Source organism: Marmota flaviventris, chromosome 4 (assembly GCF_047511675.1).
Source record: "Marmota flaviventris isolate mMarFla1 chromosome 4, mMarFla1.hap1, whole genome shotgun sequence".
Classification (NCBI taxonomy): domain Eukaryota; kingdom Metazoa; phylum Chordata; class Mammalia; order Rodentia; family Sciuridae; genus Marmota; species Marmota flaviventris.
Window position 1 is genome coordinate 83037396 of NC_092501.1, and position 17132 is coordinate 83054527.

A 17132-nucleotide genomic window follows, 5' to 3' on the forward strand; every position below is an offset into this window, starting at 1 on the left:
TCATATGGATCACATTTAACAACCTAAAGTTAATACAACCTAATTAAATTTATACCAAGACAACTTTGGTAATATAAAAAAATGCTCTTACTGAACCACTGCCCTTCTCATTTAGTGATATTATACATTATATCTTCATATATTTTGTGCTCAATAATATAGGTTAATCAATTTTATAAGCGTAAAAAGTAGAGTTACAGATCAAACTTAAAATAATATTGGCTTTTATATTTACCCATGAATTTTTCTTTCAGAGATCTATATATGGTTCTAAGTTACTGTTGACCATTATTGTATGTTCTAACTGAGACTCCCTTTAGCATTTATTATAGGATAGGTCTAGTGGTAATAAACTCTCCCAGTTCTGAGGATGTCTTAACTTTTCCCTCATTTTTGGATGAAAGTTTTGCCAGATACAGAATTCTTGTTTGACAATTGTTTATTTGTTTACTTTCAGCACTTTATTTAAATCCACTATCTCTGGCCTCTAAAGTTTCCCATGAGAAAACAGCTTATAGTCTTATTGAGGAGCCTTTGTATGGGTCAAGTCACTTCTCTCTTTCTGCTTTCAAGATTCTTTTGTCTTTCAACAGTTTGATACTACTTATCTTTGCACAGGTATCTCTACTTAGAGTTCATTCAATCAGGTGGATGATTCTTGGATTTTTATATTCAAATCTTTCATCCAATTTGTCAAGTTTTAACCTTTATTTCTTCAAATAATCTCTACTCCCTTTTCATTCTCTTTTCTCATTCTGGAATTCCCATAATGCATATGTCCATCCACATTTCACAGGTCTTAGTCACTTCTCTTCATTCTTTAAAAAATAATAATAATAATAATTTCTGTTTCTCACACTTGAAATTTTCAATGATCCTATCTTCAGGTTCACTGATTCTTTTGCATGCTCATATCTACTTTTGAACCTTTCAATTTTTTTTAAATTTTGTATTTCTTGTTATTTTGTTGTTTTAAACTGGACATTTGAATCTCATAATATGGAAGCTCTGGAAAATATATTCTACTGTGTTAGTCAGCTTTGTCACTGAACCAAAATACTTTATAAGAATATCTTAAAGGAGGGAAAATGTATTTTGGTTCATAGTTTCAGAGGTTCAGTCCTTGGTGGCACAAATCCACTTCTTTGGGCCCAAGGTGAGGCAAAATATCCTGGCAAAAAGACATGGCAGAGAGCTCTGCTCTGTTCATGACAGCAAGGAAGCAGAGAAAAAAGGAGAAGGGGAAGATGAACCTTCCAGGGCACACCCTCAGTGACTCACCCACCTCCAGCCACACCACATCTGCCTATAGTTACTACCCAATGAATGCATTTGAACTAGGATAGACTGATTAGGTTATGGTCTTCATAATCTAACAATTCAACCTCTGGATATTCTTGCATTAACACAGGAGCTTTTATGGGACATTTCATATCTAACTCATAATACCTCATTACCCAGGGTTTACTTTTTTGTTTTGTTTTTACTGCATGGTGTTTCTGTGCCAGGAAATCACCTGGAGGTAAAAACTTACTGTCTTAGGTTGTTTCTGAGCTTGTGTCTTTCCCCGGGAATGTGTGATGGCTTTCTAAATTCCCCCATATTTATACTTAGTTTTGAATGCCATCCTCCACCAAAAAAAAAAAAAACTGATTCAGATGGTGGGCACTGATACAACGGCATCCAAACTCCTTGTCCACTGCTCAGTGATCCAACTTAACAATCAATAGTCAGAACACAGAAATCTCAATAGTTGAAGGACAAGGTCATTATTGCCCATCATGAGTCCAGCAAGTTGTGCCAAAAATGATAGCTGCCAATCCCCAGATGCCTGACACCTCACTGAAAGCTGAAATCAACTACAATTTACCAGATAAGCTGTTTTCTTGAGGTTGCAAGTGTTCAAAAAAACAAAAATAAAACAAACACACAAATAAAAACCCAATACTCCAGAATTCCAAAATAGTTACTTCAAGCTGTTTCTGCCAGTATGATTGTTGTCGAGGGGGAGAGATGGATTTCTGAAAGTTCCTTCTGCCATCTTCCCTGACATCACTCCACTGCAAGACTATATTGTAACAAAGAGCAGAAGAACTAATATAGTCTTGGGGTAATAGAAGCTCTACCATTGTTTTCCCTAAATAAACATTACATATTTTAAGCTTCATGACTGATGGGATTGAGAATTATGTGTTTGGCGCATCAAAAGCCACATAGAAAATATTAGAGCCTATGTGATCTTTTTAGTAAAGATAACACATCTGGCACAACAGCTGCAATTGGGGCTATTCATTTTACATGAAGTATCAACCTACCAACCATTCTGATGCTCTTTCACATCATACTTCGGATTGATAATTGGCTGACCAGTGCTCATCACCTTATTTTTTTCAAGACTTCTAAAGCAAGTTAATGAAAGCCAGTCAATTCTATAATTTTTGAAATGTCATTTTTTCTGTACTGTTCAAGTGCTCCAGAAATGCTGGGTAATGCAGCAATTCACCTTCTACCTCTCTCATCCCAAACTAACATGGGGAAAATCCCAGTAACTATGACCCCATTTCCCCATGATCAATGAGTTCTTTATTGCCAACTAATTTCAAGGACCCACTTAAATAACAACTCTTTTAGACTAGATTTACACTTCCTTAAAGCAGAAACTGAGACAAAGAATTGTGTGCAGGTGATTTGCTTGTGAGTGTGATTTCATAGATCAGTGATGTGAGATAAGGAAGAAATTGAAAAGGGAAACAAAACCAATGGATTGAGGCATTATTTAATTAGTTAGATCTATGGGCAGAGGAACTCTGTTCACCAGGACTTTCTGAATTATGAAACACATCTTGAGTGGGGAACAAAGGAAAAAGCATCTACCCATACATTCCTTTAATTCCTTGGTAAAGGTATTAGCTCCCCAGCATGCCCAACATGTCTGGATTGTGCCCATCATGAGTCCAGCAAGTTGTGTTCAGAATGGATTCCTACAAACATTCCATACTGAAACAGAGTTTCATGGCAGAAAGGGACATAGATTTACATGGGCCAACGCAAAGCCCTTGCCTCAGCCTAGTCAAAGTCCAGGTAGAACTAGTTACCACAGCAGTGGTTAGAAGAAGGGGCCAAGTGGATTTGGAGGGGTGAACAAGAGGAGCTCAGTATAACTCAGCATAGTTCTGTGGTCTGGATATATTATATTTCCTAAAACCCATGTGTTGAAGACCAGTCCCCAACATGAAAAGTTTGAGAAGTAGTGGACCATTAAGTGGTAATTAGGTCACAGGGGCTCCTCCCTCATGAAGAGATTGGTGTACTTCCCATGAGAGTCAGTCAGTTATTATAAGAGCAGGTTGTTATAAAGCAAGCCTGGTTCCCCTCACTCCCCTGCACATGTGCTCCTGTTGTATGCACCCTCTTGTCCTGCTTTTTACCATAAGTTGAAGCTGCACTAGTCCATCAACAGAAGCTGAGTAGAAACAGCCACACAATCTTGATTTCCCAGCCTCCAGAACTGTGAGCCAAAATAAGCCTGTTTTCTTTATAAATTATCCAGTCACAGGTATTCTCTTATAGTAACAGAAAAATGAAGTAAGACAAATAATGAAAACCTATGATTAACCCAAACCAGGGGAAATTGCTAGTTGTCTATTTTAGCATATTTTCTACCAATGAAGAAACTTGACTGATTCAGTTACTGCATATTAATCAATCTGACTTTAGGACCTATTAAACTAGTATCTGTTTTCAAATCCATTAAAACCATTAGATGTGCTTCTAACAGATATTAATAGTAACTAGTAAAATATAAATTCATATTGTTCTTTACAACATAAATAGGAAAACACACAAACTACTTTATTTGAAAATAAGATAGCCCTCACTGGTCCCCAAGCTCACCAACTTGATCTCTGGCTATTGCTGCCCAGTATATGTTTTATGCTCTAGGCAAAATGTCCACTTTCACAGCTATGATCAACAAAGCTTATTACTTTCTTTGGGCCTGGAAGCTAAAGACCTAGGTTCAAATATGAGGTAACATGTTGTTGATTAAGCAGGGCATGACCTCTCTGAACATCAATTTCCTCATCTATAAAATGAGAAAAATAATACTTAACTCAGTTTTTAAAATTTATTTATTCTAATTTGTTATACCTGAGAACAGAATGCATTTCAATTCATAGTACACATATAGAGCATAATTTTTCATTTCTTTGGTTTTACACAAAGTAGAATCACACCATTCCTGTCTTCATACATGTACTTAGGGTAATGATGGCCATCTCATTCCACCATCTTTCCTATCCCCATGCCCCCTCCCTTCCTCTACAACCCTTTTGCCCTATCCAAAGTTACTCCATTCCTCCCATGCTCTACCCCCCTCCCATTATGGATCAGCATCAACATATTAGAGAAAACATTCAGCCTTTAGTTTTTGGGGATTGGCTTACTTCACTTAGCATGATATTCTCCAACACCATCCATCCATTTACCTGCAAATGCCATGATTTTATTCTCTTTTAATGCTGAATAATATTCCATTGTGTATATGTACCACAGTTTCTTTATCTATTCATCTATGGAAGGGCTTCTAGGTTGGTTCCACAATTTAGCTAGCTATTGTGACTTGTGCTGTTATAAACATTGATGTGGCTGCATCTCTGTAATATGCTGTTTTTAAGTCCTTTGGGTATAAACCGAGGAGTGGGATAGCTGGGTCAAATGGTGGTTCCATTAATTTAAGTTTTCCACGGAATCTCCATACTGTTTTCCAGATTGGTTGCACCAATTTGCAGTCCCACCAGCAATGTATGAGTGTACCTTTTCCCCCATGTCCTCCCCAACACTTACTGTTGTTTGTACTTAATAGCTGCCATTCTGATTAGTGTGAGATGAAATCTTAAGAGTAGTTTTGATTTGCAAGAAATGCTAGAGATGTTGAACATTTTTTCATATATTTGTTGATTGTGTATCATCTTGTGGGAAGTGTCTGTTTAGTTCCTTAGCCCATTTATTGATTGGGTTATTTGGTTTTTGGTGTTAAGTTTTTTGAGTTCTTTACATATCATAGAGATTAGTGTTCTATCTGATGTGTGTGTGGTAAAAATTTGTTCCCAAATTATAGGTTCTCTCTTCACTTCACTGATTGCTTCTTTTGCTGAGAAGAAGCTTTTCAGTTTGAATCCATCCCATTTATTGATTCTTGATTTTATTTCTTATGCTATAAGAATCTTGTTAAAGGCAGCTGGAGCCTAATCAAACATGATGAATATTTGGGCCTAGTTTTTCTTATATTAGGCGTAGAGTCTCTAGTCTAATTCCTAGGTCCTGGATCCACTTTGAGTTGAGTTTTTGTGCATGGAGAGAGACAGGGACTTAATTTCATTTTGCTGCCTATGGATTTCCAGTTTTCCCTATACCATTTGTTGAAAAGGCTATCTTATCTACAGTTTATGTTTTTGGCACCTTTGACTAGTATGATATAATTGTATTAATGTGGGTTTGTCTTTGTGTCTTCTATTCTGTACCATTGGTCTACCAGTCTGTTTTGGTGCCAATACCATGTTGTTTTATTATTATGGCTCTGTAGTATAGTTTAAGGTCTGGTATAGAGATGCCACCTGCTTCATTTTTATTGCTAAGAGTTGCTTTAGCTATTCTGGGTCTCTTATTTTTCCAGATGAATTTCATGATTGCTTTTTCTATTTTTATGAGGAATGTCTTTGGGATTTTGATTGGAATTGCATTAAATCTGTATAGTCCTTTTGATAATTTTGCCTATCCAAGAACAAGGGAGATCTTTCCATTGTAGAGACCTTTCACCTCTTCCAAAGGGTTTGTTGTTGTTGGTTTTTATTTTAGGCTATTGTAAATGGGGTAGTTTTTAGACTCAGTTTTTGTGAGAAATAATATTATGAGTACAACACTTAGCACAGTGCTGGTTACATGGTTACTTTAAGGTGTTGCATAATCATGAAATTGTGAATTGTGATTAGATAGTGCCTTGTAGCATTTCTGTGACTCAGTGAAAGTATTATAGTTATTAGGATTCTTAGAATTTACAGGTGTTTGAAAAAGTTGCAAGATTATAGTCTGTAACTGGCAGGGCCAAGCCCTAGGACTGCTGACACCAAACTTTATGTTCTTTCAGATTCTTTACATCAATCCTCAGCTCCCTAAGAAACCTTTTCAACATGCTGATTTCTCTTTATCAAGAGAAAGTATGCTTCTTAACATTCCTTGTAGTGTTTGATCCACAATGGATTCTGTTGTTGTATTACCTATGTGTATATCCTGACCCCTCAAATTTAACTTCCTTGAGTGTTTGAGGATAGTGATTATGGTGGGTTTCAGTTGTTTGGCCATAAGTCCTAACAGACTATAAAGCAAATACAAATGCTCATTAAGTAACTAGGTAATGAATTTAATTCTATTGATCCCTCAAAATGCATTTCAGGTTATGAGAAAATTCATAGCTGCCCCTAGGTGAGATGAATATTGTGTAGAGTATTAATTATTCAGTAACATTTTGTGAAACAGGCACCCTGAACCTTTGTAGAATTTAAAAAGAAAGGTAAGTGAAGACTATTGTGTTCAGAAATTGCTTTAAATATTTTAGCCCCGAGATTATCATGGCTCCCGCATTCTACTTGTACTCATGTACATGTACCAAGTTTGGTCATAAAATGATCCAGAAAGTTTAACTTACCTGCTAGAGGAATTAGGTCATATTATAATTCTTAAGAAAAAAAATAAATGTTATACACACAAACACAGAGTATAGACTGCCTAATAATAGCTAACATCTAATGAATGTCTATATGCTAGTTCTGAAATAAGTGCTTTACACATAAATTTAAGCAAATGAACTTGGAGGTATACTTTACATACAATGCAAATTACCAATTTAAAATATACAAGTTTTGAATTTTGAAAAATGAATACATGTAACCACCACATGTATTCATTTTTCAAAATGAATGTTCTTACTGAACATGCATTTTTTCCTAGTAATATATTCCAGTACTATTTGTTGAAAAGACTATCATTCTCTGATTAAATGCTTTTGTACGTTTGTTGAAAATCAATTGCTTATATGTTTTGGTCTCTTTCTAACTCTTAATTTTGCTCTCTTAACTTGTTTGCCAGTTCTTTCTTCTATACAACCTTGCCTTGATTATTGTAAATTTAGAGTAAAAGTCTAAAATCAGCTAATATATCCTGTAATTCTTCATTTTAATTGTTTTGTTTTTCCATACATACTTAAAAGATAATTATTAATTCCTATCAGATAACTCCCCAGAAATTTGAATGTAGACATTTGTGAAGCATTAACATTTTAAAAAACATTGTCTTCCAGGGCTGGGGCTGGGGCTCAGCAGTAGCACACTCACCTAACATATGTGAGGTGCTGGGTTTGATCCTCAGTACCACATAAAAATAAATAAATAAAATAAAAGCATTGTGTCCAACTACAACTAAAAATAATAATAATAAAATAAAAATTTAAAAAAATTATCTTCCAATTCATGAAAACAGTATAATTCCTCATTCATTTAGATATGCTTTCTTTCCTCAATGTTTTTGTAGTTTCCAATAAACATACTTTGAACACATTTTGTAAGATTTGTAGCCAAGTATTTCATATTTTGGGGGGCTATCGTACATACTTTAAATTTCTTTCAATTCCTAATTATTCACAGCTAGTTCACAGAAAACTTGATCATTTATATATCTACTTTGTATCCTGCAACCTTGCTAAACTCACTACTGGTTCATGATTTTTTTGTAAATTCTTTGGAATTTCCCATATACACAATCATGTTGAATGTTAATGGAAACAATTTCATTTCTTCCTTCCCATTCTGAATGTCTTTTACTTTGTTCAATTTAGTGCAAACTGATAGTTAACATTTAACAATGTGGGTAGAATAATTTCAGAAATGACTATAACAGCACAGCTAGAACAAATAAATGTTGATTATTTCAGTCCAGTTCTTTTTAAAATTCAAGTGTATAAAGTTGCTACATGCCTGTTATATGCCAACACTATGTTAGGTAGACCATAGATCATTGCTCTGAAGAGAAAGTAGGAAAAGTAGATACATTGTGACTGACGGGAAGGGTGGTTAGCAATGGCCTCTCGGAGGAAGTGGCATGTATGCAGATCTAAATAAACTGAAAGACAGCAGATAAAATCCACGGCAAACAAACTCCAGAAGGCACAGCAAACAAAAATGCAGAGACAGGATGTGCTTGACATTTTCGAAGGGGAACAAGGAGGGTAAGGTAATCAAGGTATAGCCATCAGTGGCACAGTGTCAGGAAAGGAGAGAGCAAGCTAACAAACTGGGCTATTTTAGACAGTATTAAGAAATTCTTACTAGTCAATGTGTGACAAAAGGCCACTGAAGGATTAAGAGCACTTGTGACCATTCTTATTTTTCTTTTTGGTGCTGAGGATTGAACCCAGGGGTGCTTTACCACTGAGCTACACCGATGGTCCTTTTGTAATTTTTGAATTTTGAGACAGGGTCTTGCTAAACTGCCCAGACTAGCCTCAAATTTGCAATCCTGCTTCAGTCTCTTGAGTAGCTGGGACTATAGGCATGTACCACCATGCACTGCCTCATTATTCTTAAAAAAAGAAATCACTAGCTCTTGTGTGGCAGAGACTATAGCATGGTGGGAATACAAAGAAACTGAAACCAGAGGGATCTAGATGGTGTTGAGAGATGATAGGAGCCATGGAGGGGATATTAAAATTTCTTTTGCTTGCAGGACTGGGGTAAGTTGGTGACATGGTTTCATGGCCAATAAGGATGTACAGGTTCTGGCCATCTGCACTCAGTGAATTCATATGTTCTGTGTCACTGATGTTGTGGCCACCTTCCTACCTGCTGACACTGCTCTTAACTATGCCTTTTACTTGAGAGGCCCAGGTTATTCACAAGGGAATGCCTACTTCTCTAACTTCTCTGTCCATCCTATTCTGGCGCAATAGACTCCATTCATTTCTGCCAATGTGCCAAGCCCATTTCCGCAACAGGATCTTCACACTGGCGATCCTCCTGTGTGCAAAGCTCTTCTGCTCACATTTCACAGGTTTCAAGTATTTTTGCATTCTCAAGTCTCAAATCAAATATCACTTTTTTGGAATCTTCTGATGATCGACCTTAAAACTGGTCCTCAAAAACATTCTCCTTTACTTCATTTTGTTCATAGATTTTTATAATGTGATACTGTTATTTGTAACCTATATAACTTAACTATTGATCCGTCAGATACAATGTACAGGAGGCTTTGTGCAGTTACAATGCACAAAGCACTGCTTAGCATATTGCTGGCATGCAACAGAAGGAATGAAACAAAGAATGAATGAAAAACTTAAATCCTAAGAAGAGGAAACTTCCTAAAACCTCCTACATCTATCATAGTGTTTGCTCTCTGACACCTCAACTTTTGATAAAAGTTGTCTCACCTTTATTTGATTTCTAGGTACCATTTGAATTCTTGTGGCAAGACTACTACCATTAGGTTGACCATTTTTGTACTGATGATGGCCTAAATTAATTCATATATATGATTCTTAAAGTAATTCAGGATGAGCATACCAAATCTTTTGGAAATCATACTAGTCTGCTTTTCCTTGCTGTGACCAAAACACCTAACAAGAACAACTTAGAGGAGGGAGTTTATTTTGGCTCGCGCACTGCTCTGGGCCCAAGGTGAGGCAGAACATCCTGGAAAAAGGATATGGTGGAGGAGCACTCCTCTGCTCATGGTGACCAGGCAATAAGTGGAGAGAGAAAGGGGAAGTGGCTGCAGGGAAGATGAACCCTTCTAGGATGTGCCTCTAGTGACCCCCTCTCCTCCAGTCATGCCCCATCTGCCTACAGTCATATTACAACCTCCTAATTCCATCATTTCACCTCTGAATATTCCTGTATTAACATAGGAGCTTTGAGGGGACACCTAGTATCCAAACTATAACAGAAATCACTCCATGAGGGATGAAGTGGTTCTTATTGTGTTCAGCCTTAGATTTTTATTACTGAAATCTTTTTTCTACTAGAGGTTATGAGGCCAACCTTAGCAGTGTTCACCTATCTTTTTATATTGCCAGGGTATTATCATGCCTTATGTTTTAACTGTCCCAAATTTTACAACAGCTTTTTTTGGGGGTGGGGGGGTGCAATGCTAACTGTAATTGTTTTATGTTTTCCCTCTCCCTCTCCACCCAACACATATTCCATTATGTTGCAAGGCTTTAATTCTTTTCAACAAGTTGAAAAAAAGAGGGCTGTAATTTTTAAGAAGCAGTATCTAGGTCTGGTAAACAAAGTAGACTTCAGCTATCTCATTTTTCTGTTGCAAAAGCCGAATAATATTTAAATGTTCATTACTTAAGTTACTAAATGAAGAAGAACTTTTGTGTTTCCAAGACTAATGAGAATCAGGAATTTGCGGGGTGGGGGTCGCGGGGCGGGGGGTGGGTCAAGGTACCAGGGATTGAATTCAGAGGCACTTGACCACTGAGCTACACATCCCCAGCCCTATTTTATATTTTATTTACAGACAGGTTCTTACTGAGTTACAGGTTCTTACTGAGCACTTCTCTTTTGCTGAGGCAGGCTTTGAAATTAAGATTCTTCTGCCTCAGCCTCCTGAGCTGCTAGGACTACAGGCATGCCATCAACGCGCCCTGCAGGAATTTGTTTTTTAAGCAATAAAACTGGCTTAAGGGGAGGAAGAGGGAAGGTGCTGAGGAATGAGATTGAATTATGTTATACGTATGTATGAATATGGCATAATGAATTCCACTATAGTGTATAATTATAATGTACCAATAAAAAAACTTTGATGGTGACAATAAAAAAATGGATTATGGCTAGCGTCACAATTCTCAAGAGTTATTTTTTTTCATTTTAGGGATGAACAAAATACGGATTCTATGAGGGTTTTTAAAGGTGAAAGGCAAAAAAAGGAAGTATGAAATATGTAGATAGAAAAACAAATTGTAGCACTGATAAATGTGAATGAAGTCAGGATAAGGCAGGGGTTTTTAACTAGATTTCAAGTATTTTGGAAAATGTGCATATAACTAATTTCCATCTTTTCAAAAATATTCTATAATCAAGTGTTTTGTGAGTACCTAGATGTGAAATAAAATACAACATTTTCCAGGAGAAATAAAGTTCTTGTTTGGATATATTCAGTGTGAGATATTATCTGATATCCAAAAAAGTCCATTCATTCATTCACTCACTATGTATACTTCTGTTAAGGCCCTCTTCTAGTTGCCAGGACTGTTGTAGTAAATAAATATGCCGCTCTTTTCTGGTGGGGGAGGAAAAATGGCCAATGGGTATTCTTCTTATTGATGCTAATGCTGCCTGGGAAAGCAATGCAGGCAAAGGGAAGAAAGAGTGCTGGTGTGTGAAGGCAGGCATAGGCAGCCATTTGATATGAAGTGGAAAAGGAGTCTCTGAGAAGGTAAGATTTGAGCAGAACAGAGAGAAGTGAGAGTAAGCCAAGAACCTTGCTGGGGAGAACATTTGAGGAAGCCACAGAGGGAACAGTAGGTGTAAAAGCCTGAGATAAGACATGTTTGGCAGGCCTAAGGAACAGCAAGGATTGGGGAACTGAAGTAAAGCACATGGAGAGGAGAGTAATAGAGGATGGTAAACATACAAAAAGTGGGGGCCAATGTGCAGGGACTCAATGGGCACAGTAAAGACCTGGCTTTTAGTGAGACAGATGCATCAAAGGGATGAAAGTGGAGGAGTGACTTGATTTCGGTGTTAAAAAGCCCATGCAGGCTGCAGTTTTGAGAAGACTAGGGATTGGCAAGGGTGGAAGTAGGCGGGAGGTTATAGGAGAGGCTCAGCTTCATGATCACAAGAGGAAACTATGATTATTCTTCAGTGTGCTAGGCTGCTAAGCTAGTATGTTCAGTAGATTAGGTGGATTCAAAGCATTTTTCATTTAGGACATTTTCAATTTATGATGGGTTTATCAGGATGTAATCCCTTATATGTTGAGAAGCATCTGTATCCCACATCAATCTTTCTTTACCACCACACCATCCTGCCCCAAGCCATTGTGAGCTCTTTTCTAGACTATTCCTGCTGTGTTGCCCACTGTTTCCAGAGAGGACAATACTGTATATCACAAGCCCACGAAAAGATCCAAATTTGAAATTCCAAAGTACAGTCTCCACTGAATGCTATGGCTTTCATGCCACTGTAAATCCAAACCATCCCAAAAGAGGCCATCTCAGACCTGCCAGCATTCTCTGTCCCATTCCCCAGCTTTTCTTTTTCTTTTTTGTGGCACTGGAGACTGAACCCAGGGCCTTGTGCACTGGGCAAGTGCTCGCCACAACTCCACCACTACACTACATCCCCACCCAGACTTTGTATTTTAAAAGGAAAGCCGGCAAGATTTGTACCTGGAATGGATACAGGATGTGTGAAAGAGGATGACACCATGGCTACTGCCTGGCCTAAACTGCTAGAAGGGTAGGCATCCAGTCATACATATGATTAAGTCTGGAGGAGTAGGGGGCTAAAGGCTGGAGCCTGCAGTTGCCAAATCTGGGTAAAAATACAATCAGTCTACATAACGAGAAGTATTAAAAAACTGGCGAGTCTGGCCAGTTTGTCAAAGTTATAAGCCTGGATGACATCACCTACAAAACAAATATGGGTATAGAAGCAAGGTCTGAGTTGGAACAGAACTCTGCTCCCAGGGAGCTTCCATTCTCTGAGAAGAAACAAAATTAGCAAAAAAAATGTCACTAGTCATGTGATAAGTGCTATGTACAAAAAAACTGTGGAGTGGGATAGAGAATGCTGGCAGATGTGTTCAAGTGGATGTCACTGACATAGATGCAATTAAATATAGAAACCTGGAGCTCAGGGAGAAAGCAGGCTGGATGTGTGAATTTAGTGGTCAAAATCCTATTTATTGCCACAAGACTAGATAGGATCAATCAGGGAGTGAACGTGGATAGAGAAAGACACCAGAAACCTAAGCCCTTAGGCACTCTTAATATCTGGAGTGAAATTTGTTATATAGTTTTGCTTTTGGAAATTCAAGTAGGAAGAGGAGATGGGCTGCTAAGAAAGCAGCCCTCTTTCCAAGCCTCTTAGATGCTACTGTTTGGCTCAATCTTTTGACCAGTTTGGAGGTGAGTGGCTTTAGAGCTATTTATTTGCTTACAACCCTTAGGAGCTCCCTGTGACTACAAAATTAAGAGCTATTTAGAGGCTGGCCTAAAACCTGTAATCTTATTGTCTCAGCCTCCCAGGTCACTGGGATTATAGGCATGAGCCACCACACCACATTTCTCAGACTGCTATATAGAACCAACTAGGGAAGCTTTTTCAAGAATGAGGAATCCATGTTTCCACCTAACCCTACTGAAGCAACCTATGAGACTAGAACCTAGGAGTGACACAGATAATTCTCAAATCCACTGAGCATAAAAACCATTGCAATTGGGCAGGAAGGAACATCAGAAAACAATTAAGAGTGAAAGGGACATAAGAACGCATGGTAATGGGTAAGACTGACAGCCAAACTGTGGAGGGCTTTGACTTGATTTTGTAGTCACAGGGAGCTTCTGAGGGTTCTAAGCAGGCAAGCTTCACAATCAGATTTATGCAGTGTCTACGTAAATTGGGGCAGAAAGACATCAAATGGAAACAAGAATTCAGCTCCCTAAAATTACCATGGGACTGGGGGTGTAGCTCAGTGGTATAGCATTTGCCTAACATGTGCAAGGTCCTGCTTTCAATCCTTAGTACTGAAACAACAAAACAAAAAATGTTACTATTATGGTAGAGTCTATCAGTACTATGATTCTTTAGTTCTTAAATGTTTTAGAATGTTTTTATATGAATGAGTTTGAATTTTGATTAAAAAACCATTATAACAATTGTTATTATTTTTAATCTTCTATATTTTGTCTTCAAGGAGGGGAAAAAGAATTATTTGGGATTAATAGTCAAGTCCTTCACAACATAACACAGAATGATTTAGGTATTACTCCAAAGATACCTTCCAATTAGGGAGGTGTCTGTATTTAACAACTTACATTCAAATACTAAGCGTAACAGAAGAATCCATATCTAAGACTTAAGACATTAGTTTATTATGGAGGCAGAACATATAGATATCAATCAAAAACAACTTAAGAGATTTATTCAGAGGCCATTGGTTAAGGCACATTTTAAAATTAAAACCAAAAAAAAGCCCTTTGTGTGTATAAAAAAGTACAGGTCACTCCATATTTTGATTTATGAAAAATAAATTTATTACATAACACCTTGTTTTTAACAATGTTCAATTTTTTTTATTCAGAATACTTGTGTCATTCATGTAAAATAGTTTGATACAGTACATTGTATGTTATAGGTTTTTTTTTTCCCTCAAAAATTCTAAGGCTCTCCTACTCCTTCTCCTTTGCTGAAGTAAGGGCACCCTAAACAACGTGCGAACAAGTTAAAAAAGAAAAATTAATTGAACAAAAATTTTTTAATAGCACTACACCAACCAGCTTTAAAATCAGGACAAAATATCTGAATTGGATGCCGCACCTTTTTAAGGAAGTTATCGTTCATGCTTTTTTCATCTTAAAGCATGCTCACAAATCAGCAACACCAACAGGAAAAATAAAACACTGTCTATGACAATCATTTTAGTTTGTTTGCTGAACCAAACAGGTTTATATCAATGACAACATATTTAATTACTATCAAATAGCAGCTTTAATACCAGTCAAGTCATAGATTGAAAATAAAAACAAACTTAGAAGTTGGAAATTAATCTTTGGGAGTTTTGTAACCTTTCTGGAAAAACTATGTGGCTTTTTGTACTTTCAAAAAAACCCAAGCAATGTTCTTGGTCAAAAAACACTGATTAATGTAGAAAACCAATCAACCCACTGATAAGACACTAAAAAGAAAGGTGTACCAAAATAATCTCATTTTGAGTCTTGGTTATTTTGTTGAGTTAACATACTGTATGTTTCAAGTACCAGTTAAACTTTGTGTCTGTGTGTACTATTGGTCAGATAATGTTGTTACACTGAAATAAGTCACCACATACAACAACAAATGCTTGCCCCTAGCACATTTCACAGCTTCAACTGCTACAGACTGTCACTGAAAAAAATGCATTGGTCAGTCTGAACCATGTCAAGTAAACTATGGAAGTAGCAAATCCACAACACAAACTGTGCTAGCACTTTCTTTTCAAGTCTAACTCCAAAATAGGTACAACTTGGAAGCCACTACCCCAATCTGTGAAAAGTGGTGGAACTTGGCTACTGGACATTTTGAAGATGTGGTTGTACAGTACATTCTCATGGCCCATACCAGGTTCCCGCGGAGAGCTGCACAGTCAGTCCTGCAGCATTAGCAACAGTGCATTGACAAGATTCCAACGCAGCTCAGTACCGATGTGTCTGATGTGAGTACTGTGGAGGCTGCTGGGAGGTAGCTGAGTATCCCATGCTGCTCTGGGGCTGTGATGTGCTTGGTCCAGGGTTGGGATAGGCAGCATGTGGATTGGAACGCTGGAAAGGAGATGAGGGAGGAATGTGACTCAGGTGCTTAGGAGTAGCTAGGTCCCAAGCCAACAAGGCTGGGGTGTGCCTGAAGTGTCATTATGTTTCAGGAAGTAAGGATGTAAAAGTTTTGTGCTAGGTAGTAACTTTAGAATTAAAATGACAAAAAACCCAAATTGTTCTAACATCAGGTCAGAAATATTGCATAGGTAATAATAAGCTGAATTTTATTACTATGCTGTGCAAATGTTTTTCTACAGTAGTAATTCCTTTTAATATGCTTAGTGTCTACCTGATAAACAATGACTAATTTGCTTGAGATGTTTCCACATGAGTTTAATGATGCATACATTAAGAAATTCACAGTTGCCAGGCTTAGTAGCACACCCCTGTAATTCCAGCTGAGGCAGGAAGATTCCAAGTTCAAGGTCAGTCTGGGAAACCTGGCCTGAATGAAGTTAAGAAAGAAAGATAGAAATAGGGCTGGGCATGTGCCTCAGTGGCACAGCACTTGCCTAGCTAGCACGCACATGGCCAAGGGTTCAATCTTCAGCACCACCCAAAACAAACAAACAAAAATACAAAAACAAAAAAGAAAAGCTATGCTCATTTCTTCAACAGAAATCATTCCCAACACCCATATATAACTAAAGAATAAAAATGATTACGACAAGAAAAGGTACCAGAGAATCAATTTCTATGGCACTGAAATATTTTTAATGCTGTTTAAATTATTCAATCTTATTTTTCTGCTACAGGTTTATATAGACAAGTACAAATATAATCATTGAAATATAAGAAGAGTGATATTCTCAATTCCAAAAATGGCATAAAGGGAAAGAATAGTGACATGGAATGTTCAATTTTTGATCTTGTACATTACTATTTTCTTTCCTGCACCTCTCATACTATTAGCTTCTAAGACAAACACTCTTAACAAATTAGCTATACTGTATTACTTCTCTCTTTCAAAACAAATTCAGTAAGTCATTTAATTCTAAATTCTGCTAACTTAGCAAAAAAAAAAAAAAAACATTTTTAAAAGAGTAGACCAGGAAACTATAGTTAGAAATACTATTTTTGAAATCACCCACAAAACCACCACCAATAAAGAAGCATAACATCATTTTCTGAGTTTCAGAAGCAAAGGGCCTTAAGCCAAGAGAGGTGCAATCTTCCCTTCCAGATGGGGAGCAAAAAGATAATGGAATACCAACATCCACAGATGCCTTGCTGTGTCCCTTACTGGGAGAGGGTCACAACTCAGGCAGACAAAGATTTGTGGTGTGACAGGTGGGACCTCTCCTAAACTAAAGCAAAGAGCTAAATACCTAATCCTAGAAGTGCAGTAATGTTTAGTACTGAACTTTAAACCAGTTTCATTAGATCTCTGTAATCTTTTTTTAAGTAAATAACTAATTGGTTATGTTTTCAGTATACTTCCTATTTCCAGTTTAGCTGACAAATGATGAGAATAAACTGAGGAGAAAGGAAGGTGGTTATGATTTTGAAAACAAGTCTTTCCACAAAGAAAGTGACAGGATGGACCCACAAGTAGGCA

The 17132-nt window shown here is 37.2% G+C and overlaps 1 protein-coding gene across 12 annotated transcripts in view; it reads right to left on the reverse strand.

Annotated features, from left to right (window-relative positions):
* Nucleotides 1–17132, reverse strand: part of Cdk8 (cyclin dependent kinase 8) — a 162442-nt gene that overhangs the window by 24121 nt on the left and 121189 nt on the right. For 2 of the 12 annotated variants that reach the window (XM_027941595.3, XM_027941594.2), the window contains exon 13: nt 13994–15580. The exons of 9 other annotated variants lie outside the window; for them this stretch is intronic. In XM_027941595.3, the coding sequence (XP_027797396.1) occupies nt 15455–15580 (126 nt within the window). In that variant the 3' untranslated portion in view covers nt 13994–15454. Of the gene's footprint in view, nt 1–13993; nt 15581–17132 lie in introns of those variants that run through there. One more of the 12 variants, XM_071611313.1, reaches the window with a different exon arrangement.